The sequence below is a fragment of the Aythya fuligula genome, chromosome 4, assembly GCF_009819795.1.
Source record: "Aythya fuligula isolate bAytFul2 chromosome 4, bAytFul2.pri, whole genome shotgun sequence".
Taxonomy (NCBI): domain Eukaryota; kingdom Metazoa; phylum Chordata; class Aves; order Anseriformes; family Anatidae; genus Aythya; species Aythya fuligula.
Window position 1 is genome coordinate 72897409 of NC_045562.1, and position 23273 is coordinate 72920681.

The window sequence follows — 23273 nt, forward strand, 5'->3', positions numbered from 1 at the left end:
GTACAGAAAACAAGTCTTCATTAATTCAGTTTTTCTCAATTATTTTTTTTCAGTCCTGTGTCTACAAAATATGTATTCCTCAGAGGCTTGCAGGATGTTGTCTGGAAAAGACAATCTGAGAAGAAGAATTTTTTGCTAAAAAGAAACGCTAAATTGGAATGTTTTGCTTCAGAGAGCAGTGTGAAGAACAGCAGCAGTAAGCTATGTGCTGGTGAGACTTGTCTGCTTCCAAGAATTCATACAACCATGAAAACAAGCATGGGTATTTCAAGAAATAACGAAAGTTTTCCATACATAAAATCACCATTCTAGCTACTATCTGTATGCAACTACTAATAAAAATTTTGATATTACTCATTTTTTTGTTTGTTTGTTTGTTTTTGTGGTGCTGTGGGGTACTATAGCCCAACAGGAACAGGATTGCTCCCAAGGATGCATACCTTATGTCATTTATCAGATGTTAAAATCTACCTTTTGATACTGCACACATAGGTATTAAAGAATAGCATTAACTTATTTTACATAACTGCTACATTAAAACAAAAGTACAGCACATCAGTCTAAACATTCAAAGTACCAAATGTATTCATCAAAATGTAGTCATTTCTGAACTTTCCACTTCACAATTCTTATATATATATTTTATTATAAATGTTTGCTGCCTAAAACTGCAACAGGAACCAGAAGTCCTACTTTAATACTAATTTTTTCCTTGTTCTACTTTGGAATGAAACCTGGAAATTTCAAAATGCTAAATGATAAAAAAAAAAAAAAAAAAGAAATCAAAAACTTTCTTGAATTTTTTAAAATTTTGTTTTCAATTTTAGTTTTCAATATTTTTTTATATGTTCAAATTTGTAATGAAAAGCTAAAGCAATCTACTACCTTCCAAAATGAAAATTTGGAACTATTGGAAAAAAAACAGATGTGGCTTTTCAATAGTCTTTTCAAGTCATAAAATCATGTGAGCTTTAAAGAAAGATAAAATTTTCTATTGAGTATTTACTTCATAAAGTATTTGTAACTACCTTTAGTAATAATATAAAACTAAAGATGCTGGAAGTTGATGAATTGCTCTTAACAGGTACATGAGAGCAATGTTTCCAGTTAAGCTGAGAATTGCTGGTAAAAAACCTTCCTTTCTCTCTACAATTCCCTCCTCTTGGAGGCAGATGAAGTATTAGTCTGGCTTGAATGGACAAAAATGAGGAATTATTTGATTTCAATCTACTGTATAGAATACTGTAGACAGGCCGCACTGCTAGAATTAATAGCAGTACAGATATCTGCTCTTTAAGAGAAAACTAATGGTTTTGGTTATTATACCTTGTGGGGAAACTGACTGGCTAACACAGATTGAACAAGCTCAGCTGATGAACTGGAACAGGGCATGTAGAAAGAGATGACAGCAGCAGGGCAGGAGGCAGTGGCACTAACAGGTGGGACACCAGTGGTGGTGACAGCAGAACAGCTGGTGCCTTGCTCATACATCTCCAGATGATCTATAGACCATGTTGGTCCTCGCTGTGCATCCGGTTTGTGTCTTAGCCAAATTCTTTGGTGTGTCCTTCCTGCTTATCTCTGCTTCAATGTCACCGCAGAGCTGCAGTGCTTGAAAAAGTGTGAGCATGCTGCTTTATGATTAACTGTAGTATTTAAGGGGTTAGTATTAATATTAGTATGGGGTCAGTATTTTTTTTTCCATAAGGGGATAAGATAAACACACAAAATAACTGGCATTGACAAGTACCCTGCTGCTGTCACCAGTCTAGCTTGCTGTACCACAAAATGCAGGATGTTTTTGTTCAACTTTTAGGTTTTGCATTAGTGTTTTTTTTTTTAACAACAGACTAGCGTACGAGCGAGGAAAAAGAAAAAAAAAAAAGATCTAAAATCCTGCCAACTGGCACAACTTGTTATCATACACAGAACTCTGTGCTTTTTCCAAATTGTTCAAAATAAAGCAAGCAATGGCAGCAGTAACCTATGGACTGGTGAGACTTGTCTGCTTCCAAGAACTTGTTCAGTCTGACTTAGGTTGATGTTCTTACTGGCAGTTTATATTAAGACATATAATTAGATCTCCATAATACTTTTCCATTGTCCAGGCAAGTTTAAATGATGAGATAAAGTTGTAATTCCATCAGAATGGGAAATATTGATGTGTCTTTAAATTGTGAGATGGAATTTTAGTGCCATGTGTCCCAATCACAATAATTTCATATAGCTGCATTTTACGTAGATAATGAAATAAAATCTCAGAAATAAAGAGCTAAGTAACATGGGGAGTGAAAGAAAAAACAGTCTTGGATAGTTGACTACTGAAGACTAGCAAGGGAACCTGACTACCAAATTAGGTATATATATACCTTCATCACTGCCAAAACATATTTTGTAGATTGTCCAATTTTATGGTGGTCAGCTTCATAAATCTGATCAACAAGTCTGGTTTAAAATGTATTCATTAAAAACAAAAGACTTTCTGATATTCGAGGTTGGTTGTCTCTTCCATGATTAAGCCCAAAATTGAAAGACTGAAAGAGTGTAACACTGCAATCTCAGCTGTGGTTCATTTCTTCTTAATCTTTGATCCTTTCTCCCCTAAGTCCTCAGTGACAGACACATATTGTGAAATTTAGCAGGGGATGTATAGGCAGGTCTGGGTAGACATATGAACATTTCATCCTCTTGATTATGCGTAAGATGAAGCAGAATCTAGGTTTTGATTCTAAAGTACACTGATTCATAGTCTGAATATACATTGTTGAAAGCAGAGACTTTGTCTTCCTGTATGCTTAAGTAACACCTAGTGCAGTTAGGATCTGATCTTTACTAGCAACTGTCACAATTTAATAAACATTATACCTATGTGATTAACAGTCATAAATACCAGAAACTATATTAAAAGCTTCATATCTATGCAGGAATCTATTTATGTATGTGCTTCACTTTACCCACATACAGAGTTTCAACTTTTTTGTGATTGAATTCAACACCCATGGGGCTGAATATACACGAGAAACAGAGAGTTTATTGAGAAAGGTGCCATTTTTTAATCACGTTTCAGAGTAAATTTGGCTTTAGGGATGAGTAATTCAGGCAACTGCTGAGAACCTCACACAGAACAGTAACTCATGTGTTAGTCTGCTACTTCCTTTAAGCAATAAGAACAGAGGTGGGAGGCAACACATGGTACAAACTCCACTGCAGAACCTAGGATCCTACAAATTTGGAGGTCAGAACAGCGGAGATCTTTCTTCTGTCATTAGTTGAACAACAGATGTGATTCTAGGCTTTATAGAGGGGAGCAGATGATTCATATTGCCTGTAAGTCCATTGCAAAATTTATATTATTTAGAGAAATAAGCTCTGAGAATATTATCCTCAAAACACATTTTCTGATACATCAGGAAGAGTTGAAAAAAAGAAGAGCATTGTTTTTAAAATGTGTCTTTCCAAAACTATCAAGTTGCAAATAGGTATCTGAAAGTGCATTTAAGTCCTTACTTGTCTTGCAGATTTATAGATGTTAGATCATTTCCATAGGGTCAAGGTTTGATTGGTCAGGTAGTGATTTTTTAACAGAAAATGCAGAATTGGGATCTTCTCAAAAGTAGAAAAAAGTGGTAAAAAGATGCAGTATTTCCAACTTTCCAATTTGAAAATGTAAACAAAAACTCAGAGTATTTATTTTATTTCTTTTCCAGTCTCCCTTCTTTTCCATCTCAAGACTTGTCTGAAGACAAATCTTCCAGTCTTATTACCAGCCACAAAGCTAAAAGTAATATAAGAAAATGTAAACTATGCATAACAGTTATGTATCAGCCTTCTCCAGGATTTATGAAGATCCTTCTTCATAGGATCTTCATTTAATGTGGTAACTTCAAAGTTTTTGAAAATATTTTGTTCTTACAAGCATTTTCATATTCCGCTAATTATTCTTGTTATTTCATTGAGAGTATTCATATAAATACAAATAAGTACATATGCCACTGTTTTTATGACTGGGGATTCTGGGCTGCAAAGGCAGTGAAGGTCTGGCCAATCTGCCTATCCTCCCACATATTAAGACCATTGGGTGTTAAATTTGGAATACGTTCCAGCCTCCTTTTTTTTTTTTTTTTTGGCTAAGGAAATACTAGTACTTTGTTTAATGTCAAGTGCAATGTAGTGACATATCTAAATAAGGCCACAAATTCTTTACGCTTCTCCAAGTGGCAAAATCAGCCTGAAGTTGAAAAGCAATGAATTCCTTGGAAATTCAAGAAGCATTATGAAAAGCATAAATTACCTGTCTTCGAAGGTCTCGTGTTTTCTTTGTCATCTTGTCAATAGCAATGTTGAGTGGGTCCCCCTTCTCCTTCCGTCCAGTCTGTTAAAAATGAGATATTGGAGTTAAAGAAAAGCAGTCCACAAATATATTTTTTTTCTTTAAACAGTTCAAGTTTGTCAAAGGAAATCTCTGCATCTCTTTTTGTTTGCTTCCATCAAGTTGTTATTTCCAATGCAATATTTTAAATGTTTATGCGTGTGTGTGTGTAGGGGGGAGCATGGCAGATTATTTTAAAACAAACCTAAAATGATAAGAAGAAAGATTAAGGTGACTCACTGGAGAGTTCAGAACTTTTCCAACAATAAATTATGTGCATATATTATAGCCCATGCTCCAAAAATCTGGCAAGACCTTTCACTATAAAGCGAATATTAAGAGCTTCTAATCTCTATCCTGCCAGGCACTGGGAATGTTAAACATGATAATAAGCAGCAACACAGCTTGAGGACAGAAGGAAAATGGTCCTTACGCCTGTAACAGGAATCATATTGGCAGACATTAGGTGCAGTATAAAGAAGACTTCCACTTAAAACAGTTTCCTGCAGGAAGTCTCAAAGCAAAAATCCTCACAAAGATTAAAAAGGGGGAGAGGGAGAGTGGGAGGGGGAAGCTTTCTGTGGCTCATAACCACTGAAAAAAAGAACACATTCTTTTAGGTTCCATGGTACAAAAAGCATTAAGTGACTTTGTCAGCTGCATTACCTTTCTTTTAAGAGAAGACTGCCTCTCTAAAGATTTGTCACATCCCTTACCACATTGAACTCTGTTTGATAGCTTTTCATCAAGAATCAAAATGATCTTCCATTCTTTCTGGCTGGACTCTTTCATTCCCAATGGTGTTTTCAAATGCTCCTATTTAGAATTGTTCCTTGCATATGATTAAGAGCGATTTTCTATTTCCAACCGAGCCTAATAGCATATGTTTCTGGGACCTATTGAGAAGTCACTTTTGGGGTGGGATGGGGATTAAACATACCCTTTCAATAATGATCTCTCAAATGTAAAGCTCTGTGTTATCAGCTCTCCATGGCCACACTGGCAAATGGCCTGGGCTCCAGTCTTCTGCTTTAAGCATTCATTTGAGGGAACGCCTGCTTTCTATTATTGTCTGTAATTCTAATTATGATATGGGGCCAATGCCTTTACGATCATTTAGAAATCTGTAAAACCTGTCTCCTTGTTTTATTTAGAAATTCAAACATAACATTATCAAAAACCACCAGAATTTAATACAAAATATATATTTACCTCGTAGGTTTCTAAAACGAACCCATTACAAATTCTGGAGCTAATCCCACAAACAGTAGAAAACAGACAGGGAGAGCATTTGTTATCATACAAGAGGAGGCAGCCGTGTAACCTGCTGATATTTTTATCTCACTTTCCTTTGAGTTCTGCTGGTCCCCGGCTAAAGAACTATGGCTCCATAGCCTAAGTCATCATGGAACATGCTTTTAATTTCAGATGTCCTGAATTCAACCCCAAGTATTTTGTCCAAGATGGCAACTGTTAGAAGTGCTCGCAATGTATAGTTTTTAAAGCTGAATTTCACAATAAAAATGAAGCACGTGTGGGCAGATAAATTTGGTGTAGGAAGCCTCTCCTAATTTCTGCAATGGCACAACAGGGACTGTGAGATAAGCTGGTCTCAGCCAGGTTGCTGGTCTACAAGACTACAAAGATACATTCAAGAAAATTGTCAATTACTCCAGCTGTGTGCTATCTACTAGCTGCACCAAGTGTCCTTGGTGATATCACTGTTTCGGGATGCATTATTTTCCTACTCAAATAATTAAATTTCTTATATATCATTTAAATTCTTCTATTCCTTCTCATTGTTTAAGATTTGTACCATTGACTTTGAAGGTTATGTAGCCACACAAACTGCATTTATATATTTATAAATATATATATTTTTTTCTGTGTTAAAGATATCCTTTTTATTTTTCTTCTTCTTTTAAGAAATCCAAGAATAATATGAATACTGGTACAAACTGCAGTGAGTATTAATGCAATGAGAATACTGAAAAAGCAAACACCACACCATTTAAGGCTACATTGGGATGGTATTTTACAGCTCTCAAACAAGTTAGCAGTTCTTCTTCAGTGATTCTTGTGCAGGACAGATGTATCCTGCATTCACCACTGACATGTGAAATCAAGCACTTCATGCTTGGCACTAATTTAAGGGGTCATGAAACTGTCCTGAAAAGGAGCTTGGGACTTCTTGCAGGATAGTCAGCTAAGGGACATGGAATAAATTAGGTACCTGATAAACTGCACAGTTTAGGAGTAAGGGCACCTGACATTCCCTAAACGGTCACTGGAGGAAAGCAGAATTTTTCTGATTGACCTAAAAGTTTGGGATTTATGCTCCTAACTTGGGTATTTTGTATTGCTCTTTCTACCAATTCACATGGACTAACCCATGAGGGTAGGCCCATGGTAGTCTACACCTAACACCTCTCCTGAACCTCTTTTTGAAATTTTCTTGTAACTTTTTAGTGTAGTTTTAAATTAAATAAACAGTGGCCCTTAAGGTACATCCTATTGAGATACACAAGACAACAGGGAGCCCTTCTGTGACCCTTAGGCCACACAACGCAAACTGGCAATATCCATCTGGCCAGCCCCTTCTCCCTTCAAAACAGAGAAAAGCCTCATCTATATTGCTCACTGAAAATGTCCTTGCTCTGTGCAATTGCCCGAATCATGCCTACACGCTGTCTGAAATGCTAAATGGCATGAACCAAGCTGTGCTGGAAAACAGGCCACCAAACCATGTGGACAGAGATCCAGTTTAGCTCTCTCCATGGCAATATTTTACTAACACATAAGAGGCCAGTTTTTCCATATCCAGGAATTTTAAGTGTTCTTCACCTGTTACTTATGAAATGGCTGCTGCCTTTAAATTTGGGTAGAAAAGCCCTTCTTCACAGTACAATTTCAAAGGAGGAGAAATTTGTTTAGTAAATCACATTATTGTAAAATAAATAGCATGGCATGTGATGTTACATAGCTTCAGGCGGGTCTGTCAAACACCATCTGCTCTGTGCTGAAAATGTAAGTTTATTAAAGTTTATTTATCAAAGTCCTTAAATACTGTTATATTAATGTTGCTCTCTGATAAATTTTTGGCCTCCATTCCTAGAAGGGATAGAAAGGAACTGAGCAGTTTCCTGTGTTTCTGAAAAAAAAAAAAAACAAAAAAAAAACAACAACAACAAAAACAACAACAAAACAAAACAAACAAACAAACAAAAAAAAAAAAAAAAAAAAAAACAACATAAAGCTTGGTACTGAGCCTTATAGCATTTCTCTGTTAAACTTTCTGCAAAGGGAAGAAAGGTACTTTGGAAATGGGATAAAAAGGATGTAAAAACTGCTCTTGGCATTGGGTTAAAAGGAGAATGAAAAGAAATGCCTAGAATCCTTGGAATGCCAAAACACTAGTATTTAGAGTTCCTGTGGACAGAATTACATCTACTCATGATTAAATAATAACTTTGTTATAGGAGCATATATTAATAAAAGTCCCTGATACCTAGTGACCATTAGCAGCATTTGGGTGCTGTTTCTACTTGAGAGGTTTTCAAATGATTCTTTCGATCCGTGTCACTCTCATCCTTACAGCTTTTCCCTGCCTGCTTGATTCGTGTCCAATTTCTCAAGAGAAGCTGACTTCCACGGGCTTCTGACCAGGGGCTGTGCCATTACAGTTCTCCCACAGTCCCTTTCCCAGATCAGGCAATACAAGATCCAGCCTCCTGAATATATTTTTCAAGCATTCTTAAGCTAGCCTTAAGATGCAGAATAACTTTTCTCCATTTTCAACATTTCCAACATCTCCAACTTTCGCCAGTACCTGGAGAAATCTAGTTACTGTTATTTTGCTTTAGTAAATGCCTACAGTCACAACCACTGTCAAGTATATTTCTTGAACAATAAACCAAATATAAATTCATTATATTCCTTATATTAAACAAAGATTAAAAAGCCCTACAGTTAAAACTTCATAGTATTAAGGCAAGTTCTTATTTAGATAGGGAACTCCAACTCCATTAAGTTAGAAAGGGAAATAACAAAATAATAATAATAATATAAAAAAAACCCACCTTAATTAGAAAAGAATTTCCAGCATCTGCTAGAAAGATCTCTCTTAGGATATAGCACAGTTTTTCTTTCGAAAAAGCCCTTATTACCTCCCTCATTTTCTTCTTTCCATAAGCTTTTCACAGTTTATACTGTTGGAATAAAATAATAATCTCCCCAAATATTTTCACAACTATTAAGACCATTTATTTCCCAAGACTTGCTCATTACGGAACTGTTTTGATCAGCATGAGGCACTTAAATGGATGCTGTTTTCCAGACCTACAGAGTATCACAGAATCAAGACACAGACAGTGAGGCCAACCAGCCTAGAGCCATAGTGCATTTTGGATGACATGCACACAACCTTGGAAGAGGATGTTTTAGACTGGAACTGTGTTGGCAGCTTTGACTAATTCCAAGTAACACTGAAAGGGAAATTATAAAGCTGTCATTTCAGCACATGAACCAGATAAGATTGCTGCTACCATTACTATTATAAAGAAGGCATAAATATTATGGTAATAAATATGTCTACATGCACACAAAGACTGCATCATCACACATGATGCATGCACTCATGTGAGATGCAAACCCGTTACTTTGAGCACATTAAGAATTTTGTTTTTACAATCAATGACAGATGAACATGGCTGGCAATAGTAACCTATTAAAGATGGGGATGAAGTACTACCAAATACACAAAAACTGCAGCAATTGCAAGCCTACAATGTAATACCACAGATACAAAAAAACAATGTGCATGACTATCACAGATAAAAAACAAAAACAATGTGCATAGCTACCAAATAAGAAACATTAGAGAGAGCTACCAAAAAAAAATTATTCCTTTAAAGTGCGTAATCTAGAAGCTCAGTGCTTCTATTTATCACAAATATTATTAATAATAAAAGCCTAAAATGGTGTAAGAAATTTTAGGACTACTGTTTTCACACATTCCCTTGTCATCTCTGCTGCTTTAGATGTAAGCCCAAACACCTGGGAGAACTCAGTCTCCTAACATATTGCACGTTGCATATCCAAGACACCCTCAATGCCATTTATTGAGCAATTTAGCCTCTAGGAGACAGCTGGAGAGATTATCTATTGATCCAAAAGCTACCAAACCTTGATATACTCTTATATTTTCATCATCCCCTAGGTAGATGGTTCCATTATTTACAGTTTATTCAGAACTTCAATATCACAATGTTTTATTAAGGTGTAAACTGCTGCTCAAAAATATATCTGTCCTAATATTTTATTTTAAATGTTGAACAACATCACTCTTTAAAAACTATGCTCATGTTCAATAGCCCTTTTAAAAGTGATGAAGAGAAGCTTACTACTAAGAGGAAAAACATTTTGAACATCAGACGTAAGCTGCTTCAGTGCTTTTAAGCAGAAAGCTGGGTTTAAACATACCAATACATAGTCTCCTTCTGACAGGTTAAAAAGACTAATTTCAGGTCAGGAAAAGGCTAACCCATATATCCTAGTAGAATTGAGTAGAGGCTAAATTTCACTGGAAGCTGAAAACCTTAGCTATTAGCTAGGGAGATGGGTCAGGAAAACATATTTTAGAAAAGTTGTGTGGTCCCCCTGTGGATGAGCTGAACAAGACATCTTAGAATACACATATATATATATATTTCAAATTGGTAAGGTGAGTAAAGCTCTTAGAAACATGGTGTGAATGTCAATTACTGTTCTGCTCAGCTCAGTAATTTCATCCATTCTTTATGTTTATACCTGTAAATGATGTTTTTTCTTTTTAGCATTTATTCTAAGTAACCAGATTGTACCTTCTGCAATCATCTGCTTTCTATATTCATTTTTTTCCTAAAGAATCAAGTCACATGGAATGATTTTGTTTGTTTCCTTTTCCTCTTAATCATTTTTCTTTTTCCCTTTAGGAAAAAAAGGAGAATTCTGCATAAATGAGGGCAGGAAAGATCGCTTAGAAATCCTTCAACTCAGGTCTTTTGACTATTGTTTATGCAGCAGCAGTTGCAAAGGAGAAAGGTTTGGACACCACAGAGAAAGGACAAGACAAAAAGATCCCGGTATGTATATTATCTTGCCAGTCTGCAATAAAAAACTGAATTACACTCTTTCTTCAGGGCACTTCCATGGTACTACTCAGTTTTAGAATGTCATTCATTAAATAACCTGCTCATAAATGTAAGTTACGGACAAGAAGTTCTTCCTAAATGAAACAATTGCTTTCAGCAGTTTTTAATTACCTTGTAAAATTGTGACTAGATCACAGTGAGTGTAATTGGTTCCAGCGTTGCATAAATAATCACAACTATGCAGAAAACTGAGCAAGCTGCATCCTTGCAATCCCAGGCAGTGAATAAAGGCAACAGAACATAAATGAACCATGAGCTGGGTACCAGCGTGGTATCTCAGGTGCACAAATCTTGTCTTTGGCCCGGACCCAAACAAGTTTTATCTAGATTTGCACACAGTTAGAACTAAGCATGTAACAAACTAAAGAAATAATGAGAACTGACTATGGAAAAGGGTGAAGAAGACTCTCTGGTTTATCCACATTTTAATGCAGTCCACATCACCATAACAGCCAAATGCCCTTGAGGTTGGAGCTGGTGAATTAAGTGGTGTGGTTAATATCAGCTGTGTGTGGTTTGCTCTTTCATCCTCTCACAAGAGGGAGAACTTGTGTTCTTTTAATTTGTTTGCTTTGTGGCTATTGCTTTTTTGTTTGTTTGTTTTGTACCATTCTCCGTTGTAACTATTTCTTGTTTCACAGCAATAGCCAAGGATTTTCAGGAAGATTATCAATGACAGCAGTTTGATTTAAAAGACCAGTTAGGATTAGGGCTTGATCATACTAGTTTTCAAATAACAGCTGTTATCATTAATCAATAGTTACCCATAACCATATACTGGAAATTAGGCTTCCTTAAAAAAAGAACTGCTAAAAGAATTTATATTTATAATGATAGTAGAGTTTGCCTAAAATGCAACCTTTGCCATTCTTAAGAGTGAAGACAGCAAGGCTTCTTTTTAATTTTCAGATGTACGTTGAATATTTTTATATTTCTGTGCATTTCTGAACTAGCTTCCAAGATCACTGTGGCACTTTTCTTCTAGTTACTAGCCAGAAGAGGATTTTACAGCATATGGTGGTATCCAATAAAAGCAGAAAAGGCAACCAGTGGGATATTCCTAAATTATAAGAAAACATTATTGTTTTTTGGGGGGTAGGGTGGAAAAAAAAAAAAAAAGCCATAGAAGTTAAACAGGAATCTGGAGCTCTAAGTCCAAAACAGAAGTAACCAAAACCTTCCCTGTATCTTGCCCAGTTGAACTAAAAGTGCTCTAAGGGGCTACAGCATCACCTGCCCCATGTTTCAGTGCTTTGTCGCACAGCTGCACCCACAGACACTAACCCTCTTCCCCCAATAGTCCAGCCAAAGATGGCAGGCATATAAACAGGAACTGGTTCCTTTCAAAGAGTACCTGTGGCTGATTTCTCCAGAAAATGTGAAATTAGAAAATCTGGTCCAGGTTTTTGTCCTAATGTCCCGGAGAACTTCCCCTCATTCCTTCCTGTTTGGAAGGGAGTTGACTTTATAACATTATGCATCAGAATACTGATTTGCAGCACATTTCTTTTAGTTAAAGAGCATCTTTTCCTTCGCAGCGCTTACTCAGAGGACCCAAAGAGGAAAACATCAGGTTTGTCATAGAATAAACTGCATATTTCCATTCAGAAGATGTCTGTACACAAATTGATGCTGTTGCAGATAAATGTGTTTAAAAAAATAGAATTTCTGAGGACAGAAATTTCATTGGTGTAAACTGTTATAAAACCATCAGCTCCAATGAAGTCACACTAATTTACACCAGCTGAGAATCTCCCTAGCCGTCAGTTAAATGAAATCTTGCAGATGCTTCCATTTAGAAGGTCAGAACTGTTTACTCCAGAATTCCAAATTATTCTAATTTCTTCACAGACATCCACTTGCAAAGGGTCCACTATAAACTCCTCATTTAACTACCAACTGCTTTCCAGCTGTAAATTGCAATCTGCTTTTAAATCACTTCTGGATATCTTCTCTTAATCTAAAATAACTGGAGGAGAAGGAGGTAGTACATATTTTTTCTTTCCCTTCAGATATGGAAGTTCATAGTGAAGAAGTATGTAAATAAAAAGTGACAAAATTTACCAACTTTACAAGCTCTGAGAAAAGTCTGTTATTATAAGCATCCCTGTTAAAGTTACTAAGTCATTAAAAAAAAACACACCACCACAACATCAAAAAAAAAAAAAAAAAATTAACAAAGTTTTCTACCCTATTTTCCATTAAAAATTATCTGTTAAAAAGTTTAAGTAATACAAGGCAACTAAGAAAAGATAAGCAGTAGAAATCTTCAGGATATCTTACAACATGTAATGAACAATACTACATGCATATAAACTCGGAAAATTTACTGAAAAAAATCTGTGTTACATTTCTGTTACAGATTAGTGGAAATACTTGTTAGCACTCTTAATAGAAGTGATATTTATGTCTGTTACCACAACGGGTCTCTATTTTATGCCTCATTCAGTAAAAATCACTCTCTTCCTAGCTTGTTTTAAATTAAAGGATATATCGTGAATCCCAGGGACAAGTTTTATTCCCCAAATTAAATGTAGGACTTCCTGAGAAATCTAAGCATTCCTTGAAAATTTTGGAGTGTTTTCCAGGTCTCCCTCTTACACTGACAACCACATAATTTCATTTCTCCAGCTCACAAAATCTTTTTTGTTTCTTTGAACATTTAAAGAAAAAAAAAATTATTTGATGACAATATTTTACCATAACATTGGCTTATGTAGTGTACACAGATGCACTTTTTTCAGCAAAGAAACATTTTAGACATCTCTGAGAAATTAAGTGACTGCTGGAAATATATCAAAGAGTTTAGAGGTGTTCAGAAATGTTGCCTTTTTTTTTTTTTAATGAACATCATTTTTTTAATGAATCATTTTTTTAAATGAACATACTGAAGTTTCAACTATGTTTTTATATTTAGATCCATGCCTTTTGCTAATGGCATATAACTAGGTATTACTTAGCCTTAGAGTTCAAACCCCCCAAATCTGGCCTGTCTGTACGAGGCATAGAATTGTCCTGACTTTACTTAGCACTCTTTGAGTTTCAATTATCACTAAAAAATAGGATTTTCAAAAAATAGGATTGTCTGTCACTATCTAACAGATGTGTATTTGATATCATGTCTGCATTTCCTTCTTCATAATTGCATCATGCTTGCATTCCTTGGGTGATCCATAAGGAAATGAGGTCATGCTTATAACTTATCAAAAATGTGTTCATCAATGTATGCAGCTGAAAGTCAATGCCAAGTAAGAAGAAACTCAATATTTGTACTTACAAGAGAGAATTAAATGCTTTTTTGAATTCATTACTAGTTTCTTTTCCCTTATCACTGAGTTCCTTTCAGATCACCCAGCTTTTTTTTTTTTTTTTTTTCCTCTTTATCTGTCAACCAGTCCTGAATGCTTTCAATTACAGGCTCCACCAAAACAATATTTGAAATGATTTGGGCTGATGTTTCTTGCAGCCAATGTAGCCACTGCTTCTTTCCTACTCTGACACCCTACTTGGCAGGGTACCATGCAGCCTGCATGACACCAGGTTATTGCATGTGTCAGACATCTGATGGCAGTGGCTTGTGTGTCTGGCAGCAATGCTTTTCACCTGGCACACCTCCAGCAAACCCTCACCTGCAAGGAAACAGTAAGCAGGAGATTTAATTGGACACATACTGTAACTTTAGCTATTGTTTTGAATGAATGGAGATAGAGGAAAGCCTGGGAAAGAAAATAACTCAGTTCTCATTACAGCAATTATTTGGTCATCTTGAGTACTGGCTTCTTTCTGCCCATATGTTTCTTTCTAGCACACCACAAGCATCAGACACTGGTGATGAAATAAAACACACAACATAAATAAATAGATAAATGGGATCTGTTTAAACTCCAAACAGAGACATTCAAAAGAAAGTAAGAGCAATGGATAAGCTCCTTCTATTTTTACATTGCAAAACTGTGGTCTATTCCTGTCACCTCCTCAGATCAATGTGCTAAGTGATATCCATTCAAATTACTTGTCAGCTTAATCAGAGGAAGTGAAACACAATTACAGGGCATTAGTGTAAAAGCCAGCACAAAATAACAAAATGTCCATGTGAGATATCTGAAGCAAAAGACTGCTGAAAATAACCCTGTGACATTTTCATCAACACTCTTTATTAAACTTTTTTTTTTTCCCCCCCAAAAAAAAATAAATAAAAGAAAAAAAAAAACACAAACATACTAAACAACACCTTTGTAAATGCTACTACAAACTAGTTAGCTATAAAATAATGTTTTAAATCTCTCAAGTTGTTAGAGTCCTTATTTCTCCTTTTAGATTTCAGATTTTTTTTCAGACTTGTTTTGTTCTTAGAAAAAAAATAATAAAATAATAAATGTAAAGAATTCTGCTGAAATGTTAACTGGTGCATTTACAAAGCCTCTCTGTGCTCCCTCTCAAGTCAGCAGGAGTTTATACATTATTTCCATTAAAAGATTGAAACATTCACTATTCATAACTACTCTAAATTTCCTCTGGATGTAAACTGCAATTTTGGAATCAGATGGGTGACTTAGATTAAATGGATGAAATGGATGCAGGAAAGAGAAGGGACTCATCCTCTTCTTCCCCAAAGGCAGGGATGCAAGACTGGTGGGTACAAAAACAAATCAAATCTGCCCCTGAAGCTTTGTCTTAAGTCCTCAGGTAAATGTGTTAGAATGGCCTCTGGTTCTTGGAGTCCTTTCAACCCTTCTACACCAAGCAGCAACATATCTTAGTTTCAGCAGCACAGGTGAAAATATACACCTGGCCCAGAGTTGCAAAAGGATTTGTGAATCTGCCAAACAGGGAATCAGGCCTAATCCTCTAATTTCCTGATACTGATAGTGATAGTTCACTACTAAATAAAATATAAGAGGCAGAATGATGACTATGTGGTTTGGATACATATGAACCTCACATAGTCTTTTCAAAACAGTAACTATTGATACATGTCTTCAGGATAAAGCATGAGCACAAGCCTTGTGTGAGAAAAAGCCTTCTCCTCCAATCTTCTGGATTGACACAAATTTACTTTTTTCAACAGCTGCAAAGTGTACCCCAGGTCCTGGTGAGTGTGTTAAAAAACACTTAAAATGGTCATGTTGTAATTCCCAGCTCATAGACTCTGAGGCTTTTCTTTGGATTTGGCCCCTTATCTTTTATATTCATGAGACAGTAATTAATTTGACCATCCCTGCCTGGCCTATAGGGTAATTGAATGACTAGCTCTTCACGTCTTCATGCCTCCAGAAAGAGTTATTTCTGTGAATGTGCAATAGGACAAGTTCACTCTGCAGTGTTGATAATGATGACATTGAAACTTCTAAGCTAAGTGACATTGCAGCCCATCTTATAGCTAATGGAAATGGCAGAGTGTATATGAATATGCAAAATGCAAAACCACTGTACAATTTACACCTTGTCTAGCATCTAAAAATAATAATAATTAAAAAGATAAAGTTAATCCTATTTTTAAAAATTGCTTGATACATCTTCATTTCACGGAACAGCTAAAAGACACAAAATATCATAGAAGGGGTTAAAAGCAAGATAGTTCCTTTGGTAGGTTGCCACAAAGTCTTCTTGTAGGAAATGAAGTGTAAAAAATTTTAAAGAATGTTAAATGAAATTGCAGCAGACTGAAACCTGTGATTCTAGTGCAAGACCTGAAATAACGTTGAAATAGATGCTAACTGGCATCACCTCCATTCTGATGTTCATAAATGAAACTGAGCAGGCCTTCAAAGGTGCCAAAGGGAGACTAGCTGTCCAAAGAACGTTAAAATGTACTCAGATTTAGTTTACCAGCCCTAAAGTTATTTATACCCTTCTAAGTTATTTAGATGCCTTTGAAAATCCATCCAATGAGACAGATGTGTACATTTTCAAAAGGGTTGAAAGTCTGTAGAATTTAAATTTGTAAATTATCATGGATTGGCTTCCTTTATCAATTAGCAATGGTTTTTGAGGTGAGCTACTGATCTGGAGTTATTTATTGTAGGAGGTTTTTTACCAGGGAACAGTGCATAACTCGCACCAAGACTTGCAAATGTGGTAGCTCAAAAGTTATCTACAGACATCTGCAGCTGATAAGAGTACCTTTTAATAACAGATTAATTTAGGAACTAATTGCAAGCGATAGAAGTGACAACTGACCTCTACCTCTGGTTTTCTTCTTTATCTATGATGTTCAAAAACTGTGATGTTCAAAAAAAAACCTCATTTTAATGTATAAAGATATCAACTATTTTACATAATAGTATTTTAATCATTTCCTATTTTGGCTTCGCAATTTCAGTTGTAATACAACAAAGCATTCCACACTCCCTATTTATTTCTCTATTCTTTGTGAAATACCTTGTAATTCCATTGGCATTTCTTACAACATCATAGTTGAATAAACATTTTCTTTAAAATCTATGATTTCAAGAAAACAAGAACAATTACAGTGATTCTGCATGTTACAAATGCTTATGATGTATACCAAGAAGAAAGCAACCGAATCCAGTCATTGGGAACTAGACTTTAGCTCAGTTTCACAGTCCAACTCTGTTTCTAATAGATGATATTTTACTGAAATTTTCTTTAGTATGGCAATTAGCGTTAAGGGTGAGTCAATTCCATGATGATCAAATGCCTAAAGAAATTTTAGAAAATAAACTAAAGCCCCGCAGGAGAAGCTCTGTGGCTTTCCACACTGCATGATCCTTTTCACTTCAAAACTACTAAGTAAATTACTGAAAAAAAAAGTTACTGTGAATAAAATGGGCTGCACTGTGTTAAGTAATTATTTCTAAAGTGTGAAATGGGTAGGAAGTATCTCATCTTAAAGTAGTGCCATGATGAATATTACCTCTCCAGTATATAATGAACAATCTTTTTTTTTTTTTTTTTTTTTTTTTTTTCTTCTCTCTCCCTCTATTTATTTATTTTTTTCACTTATCAGGCAGGAGCAAGCACAGGAATGAAAACTTTATTTTACTAATGATCTTTTATGTGGGAGTGAAGTGTAAAGACTCAACTTGTGAACCTATGCTGTACTCCACTATTTGTACTTCATTTAATGTTTCTCGAAGAATTTTCTGGAGTTTTAAGAACTCTCAGGAGATGCTCATTCCACATATTCTAAGTATATTCAGTTGACACTCCCAATTTAAGGTATGTATGAAGCAGACATTATCTTGGAGATGAGGACTTCTGGGAGGGTTAAGGGATGCACCACAGTTAGGATTTTTTTTTTTTTTTAAAACAAGGCAGAATATGGCTAGCTTTTACATATGTCTTGCAGCCATGTCACACTGCATACCCATTGCTTAGCCTTGAAAGCTAGAGGAAAAAGGAGGCCATTTTAACAGAAAAGTTATGATCAAAGCATCAGTTAGGAATATATGATTATGATGATTCTAAGAGAACAGAGGGGATTCTTGCAACTAATACCTAGATGCATAAGTAGAGGCTATTTCAATTAGAAGAAAAAAAAAAAAAAGAACTTTTTTTTTTCCTGCATTTTTTTTTCCTCATAACTGATTTTAAAAATTGCAGGGATTGAGGAGAAGAAAGCAGAAAACCATATAAGAATAGAAAAGCCACCACCACCAACAACCAAAAGGTGACATAAATTGGTTGTAATTGGTTACAATGAATTGTATATGCTAAGTGGCTAAAATACTGTTGTCCTTTTAAAGGATAACTATATCTACATCAAAATTTTTATGCAGAGTACATGTGAAATTCAGTCCCAGATCAAAAACAAGAGGCAGCAGAGAGTGATTAAGAGGGAACTAGTTTGGATTTAGCAGCCGACAAGCACAATTTGGAGAAAATTGTTTTCATTATTTCTTATTTGTCATTCATCATTCCTGCTCTAACTTTGTGTTAGTGTGGCCTCACCTCGAGCACTGCATGCAAGGTCCCTCGGTTTCTTCGGCCCAGAGCAGAGCAGGCTGAGGGGAGGCCTCATGGCGGCCTGCAGCTCCCTCACTAGGGGAGCGGAGGGGCAGGCGCTGAGCTCTGCTCTCTGGGGACAGCGACAGGACCTGAGGGAACGGCATGGAGCTGGGACAGGGGAGGGTCAGGCTGGGGGTTAGGGAAAGGTTCGGCACCCAGAGCGTGTTTGGGCACTGGGACAGGCTCCCCAGGGCAATGGTCAGAGCACTGAGCTGATGGAGTTCAAGCATTTGGACAACGCTCTCAGACACATGGTCTGATTTTTGGGCGGTCTTGCGCGGAGCCAGGAGTTGGGTTCAATGATCCTGGAAGGTCCCTTCCAATTCAGGATATTCTATGTTTGATAGAATACAACAACACACAATATAGGCTTTTGTTTTTGTTCATATACATAAGAGATTCACAGAATCACAGAATTGTCTAGGTTGGAAGAGACCTCAAGATCATCGAGTCCAACCTCGGACCTAACACTAACAAGTCTTCCACTAAACCATATCCCTAAGCTCTACATCTAAACTTCTTTTAAAGACTTCCAGGGATGGTGACTCCACCACTTCCCTGGGCAGCCCGTTCCAATGCCTCACAACCCTCTCAGTAAAGAAGTTCTTCCTAATATCCAACCTAAAACACCCCTGGCTCAACTTTAGCCCGTTCCCCCTTGTCCTGTCACCAGGCATGTGGGAGAATAGACCAACCCCCACCTCGCTACAGCCTCCTTTAAGGTATCTGTAAAGAGCGATAAGGTCGCCCGAGCCTCCTTTCCTACAGCCCAAACAACCCCAGCTCCCTCAGCCGCTCCTCGTAGGACTTGTTCTCCAGGCCCCTCACCAGCTTCGTTGCCCTTCTCTGGACTCGCTCAAGCACCTCGATGTCCTTCTTGTAGCGAGGGGCCCAAAACTGAACACAATACTCGAGGTGCAGCCTCACCAGAGCCAAGTACAGGGGGACAATCACTTCCCTAGACCTGCTGGCCACACTGCTTCTTATACAAGCCAGGATGCCATTGGCCTTGTTGGCCACCTGAGCACACTGCTGGCTCATATTCAGCCGACTATCCACCAATACTCCCAGGTCCTTCACTGCCTGGCAGCTTTCCAACCACTCATCTTCCAGCCTGTAGCTTTGCTTGGGGTTATTGCACCCCAGGTGCAGGACCCGACTCTTCAGTACAAAGAGATCAGAAAGGGCTATTTTCTCAGAAAATTAGAATAATACTTTGTGAGGGCATGACCTCTAAATACACACAGCCATTTAGTGACCTGCTCATAAGAGAGAGAGAAAAAAAAAGTCTATCTACAAAGCGTAAACTCATTTTTGCCTTAGTCCTGAAACCATGTTTGAGGTTTGACCTTCAGAAGAATTTCACATAACACAGATGGGTTGACTAGGGTTGGCTACAGGAAAATGTTTAACAAGTCAGTGTTGCAAAGCACTCTGTAATGATGCAGAGCAAGCCTCTAAATATATCAAGTGAGCTCTTCTCTGCTGAAATATCTATATATTAATAGCTCATTCTCTGGGATCAGGAAGTGTTACACATCAAGGAGGGGAGCGGATACTACACAATAATTTCAGTGCAGGGCTTCAATACTACCATACTTTCAAAACGGTAATTTTAAGGCGGGGCTAGTCTGTCCTTTGAATTTAGCAATGGCCAATGCCAAGTTATTATGGAAACTTCTCCATAAAGTAGGAAAATTAGGCAAAGGCAACAGTACTACATCAGGATGATCATTCTGGTCGTTATGTACATTCAGTGATGGTTGTACCCGTGCTCTGCATAGACAAGACTAGAAGAGGACAACCTCAAGTCCATCACAAACTTGCATTGTACTTAGAAAAATTTCTGGTGAGCCTGTTTCACTACACAGTTGCAAAAATAAATAAATTAAAAAAAAAATGAACTAAAGGAACTGTATTTACCAAATTAATATTTCATGGGCTTCTTTCTATGTATTTATTTTATTTATGTAATCTGACAAATACATAACTGTGTGCACATAATAACGGGCACTTGCAACCTCAGAGATGAAATTTCATTTTGTAATTTTCTAAATCAACAAAAAATGTCTATCCATCACCTAATATAGATAAATAATATAAAATTTTGAGTGTTTATTAAAAAAAAAGGGGGGGGGGGGCTAAAAGGGGGCTGTCTATGCCAGCATTCCTTTTGACTAATGAATTTCAGACCAGTTTTCTATGACGAATAGTCTCTCCTAGTAAAATTCTCTATGTCCATTATCATTCTGTTCTCCAAAACATTATTTTTTTTGTTATAGGAAACAAATTACCGCAAGATGCAGAAGAACAAGTTCTTGCCTCAGAAAGCTATTTCTAGTATTCCAAATGACTTCAAATTTTTTCAAGACATAAAAGAAAGATGGATAGCATATATTTATGCCTTTGTGTGTGTCTATGTAGTTCTTTTATCATTCAAATCCAGTATATCCTATCTTTATACAATCAAAATAAATAAATAAATAAAAAACAATCACGATTTCTTGACTGGCATATTTAATATTTTCAGAGCTAAGAAGGTCAATGCCCGATATTGGACAGTATTTTAAATGTCTTATTTTTCTGCCACTTCAATTCATATGAAAAGACTGTTGAAAGTGCAGAACCATACACTTGAAAATAAAATATTAGCATTACAGCTGTCTGCTCAGCTAGAATTTCCCCTGCGTTTATCCACATTTTATTGTACTATCTTCAATCATATGATCAGATCTTAATTTTTCCATGGTAATTCTGTTAACGTGCACAGGATAGATGAGCCTCGTTTGTTGCTCAGCTGCCTATATAGCTAAAATATGTTGTTTGCAAAATTAACATAGAGATTTATATATTAATCTAATAATGTCACTGAATATTTCAATATATTTAGTTTCATATAAACCATACTCACAATTTATCTGTGAGTGAACAGTATTTAAGATTGTGGGTATGGCAGAGCAGAAAAACTTTTTTTTCTGAAATAGTAGAATGCTTCTACAAGCAAAATGATATTGTTTGAGTTGGCAGGAATATGAGGTTTACAGAGTAATGTGAAGTATCCTGGGGATGTTCAGTTAGCACCACTGGTCAGCCCTGTTTACACTTTAGAACAAAAGGAAACTCCCCAGAAGTGATAGGCAGAGACTGGAACTGTAGTGATGCTAGAGTGAATGGCGCCAGGAAAGTATGGAAAAGTCGTTTAATGAAATAAATTCACTATATATTACAGAGTGAAATGCTGTAGCACATCAAAACCTGGTGTGGAACAGTATTTTCTTCTGAATACAGAATATCATAAAAAGTTTTGATTTGTCATCCTTGAGACTTGTGGTTTATGTTGAATTTTGAATTAACAGGTTTTGCTATCACTTCTGATATTTTTCTCTTATAAGAAAAGTATTACTATAATTGGTTATTTCTGTAAACCTTGAATCTAGCACATGAGGTGTGGCCATGATTCTTCCCTTAGGAAATAAATCCTAATAATCCAACTGGATTTATATCAGTTTATTATATAGTGTATACATGAATACAGACAAATTTTCTCTTTCTTGGACTAGAAATCATGGTCATTTCTAATCTCCTGTGTCCAATGGTATGTTTATGATGGTCAGTGGAAAGGCTCACTTTAGCCGTCAGTGAAGGTGATCACAAACTATTTTATACAGCACAGTTATTAGCTAATATATAAATCAAAAGAAAATAAAAACAGCATCATTAAGGATAACAGACAGATGTTCTTATTGCCATTTGTGTTGCTCTATACAACATGAGTTTTACAGGTTATATCATTCCCCAGATGACACAATAAAATAAAAAAGAAAATTAGAGATATTTTTTTCAAGTATTTTAGGAATTTCAAAGTTCATTGGGATGAACTTTGGTTTATGTTTTTTTTTTTTTTTCATTATTTTTTATTATTTTAATGATTTGATTCATTATTTTTCTTCTCTAACTAGAATCATTGACATTAACTTACTTCTGCCCTCTGTATAACCAGACTGAGAGTTACTCCACTAATCTAAGGAACAAAATTTATATTTATGAAAATGTTTTGAGTTTCTTCTATACATTCTCACATGCTATATGGTATATTTGAGTAGTAGCTGTGAGAGCCCAGCTGTGCTCTGCTGTGAAAAGGTGCACAGCAGTTGTAGGATCAACTTTTCCAGCAAACTGGAAAGAGAATTTGGGCACATAATATCTCTCACCACCTAAATTGTAAATAAAAATTAAAGCTGCTTTGTGATTTCCTGTGCAGATACACACAGTTGAAAATATTATTTTTTGAAATAATGCATTGCAACTAATTGAAAACTCAAAAATCAGTATTTAGATACAACAATCTTTGTTAAAGAATGCACTGAAAATGAACAGATCAGTTTACTGCTTTATAAACAGAGGGTGAAAGATACTGTTTTGTAAATATGATCTGCAAATATTTCTTTTAAAAAGCCTGTAACCTAAACACTCTTCTACCCAAGTCTTTTTAAATGTCAATTACTATAGCATCTGAGAGCAATCGCACAGCTAAATGTTGCTTTAACCAGTTTGCCATGTTCAATGTTCTATGCCTTTAAAACACTACTAAATGTTTGCCATTTGATCCAGTTGTAGGACCTGCATTGAATTAGCAAACCAGGGGAAGGGCAAAAAACTCTCCTACTGACTGTTAGAATAAATCATATGCATTCAGTAAGAAATTTGTAACTAATTTGGATATTTAATATGTTTTCAAAATT

General features: G+C 36.1%; 1 protein-coding gene across 5 annotated transcripts in view; it reads right to left on the reverse strand.

Moving 5' to 3' along the window:
• Positions 1–23273, reverse strand: part of CTNNA2 (catenin alpha 2) — a 484674-nt gene that overhangs the window by 113652 nt on the left and 347749 nt on the right. For all 5 annotated transcript variants that reach the window (XM_032186536.1, XM_032186537.1, XM_032186538.1 and 2 more), the window contains one exon: positions 4292–4372. In XM_032186536.1, the coding sequence (XP_032042427.1) occupies positions 4292–4372 (81 nt within the window). The remainder of the gene's footprint in view (positions 1–4291; positions 4373–23273) is intronic.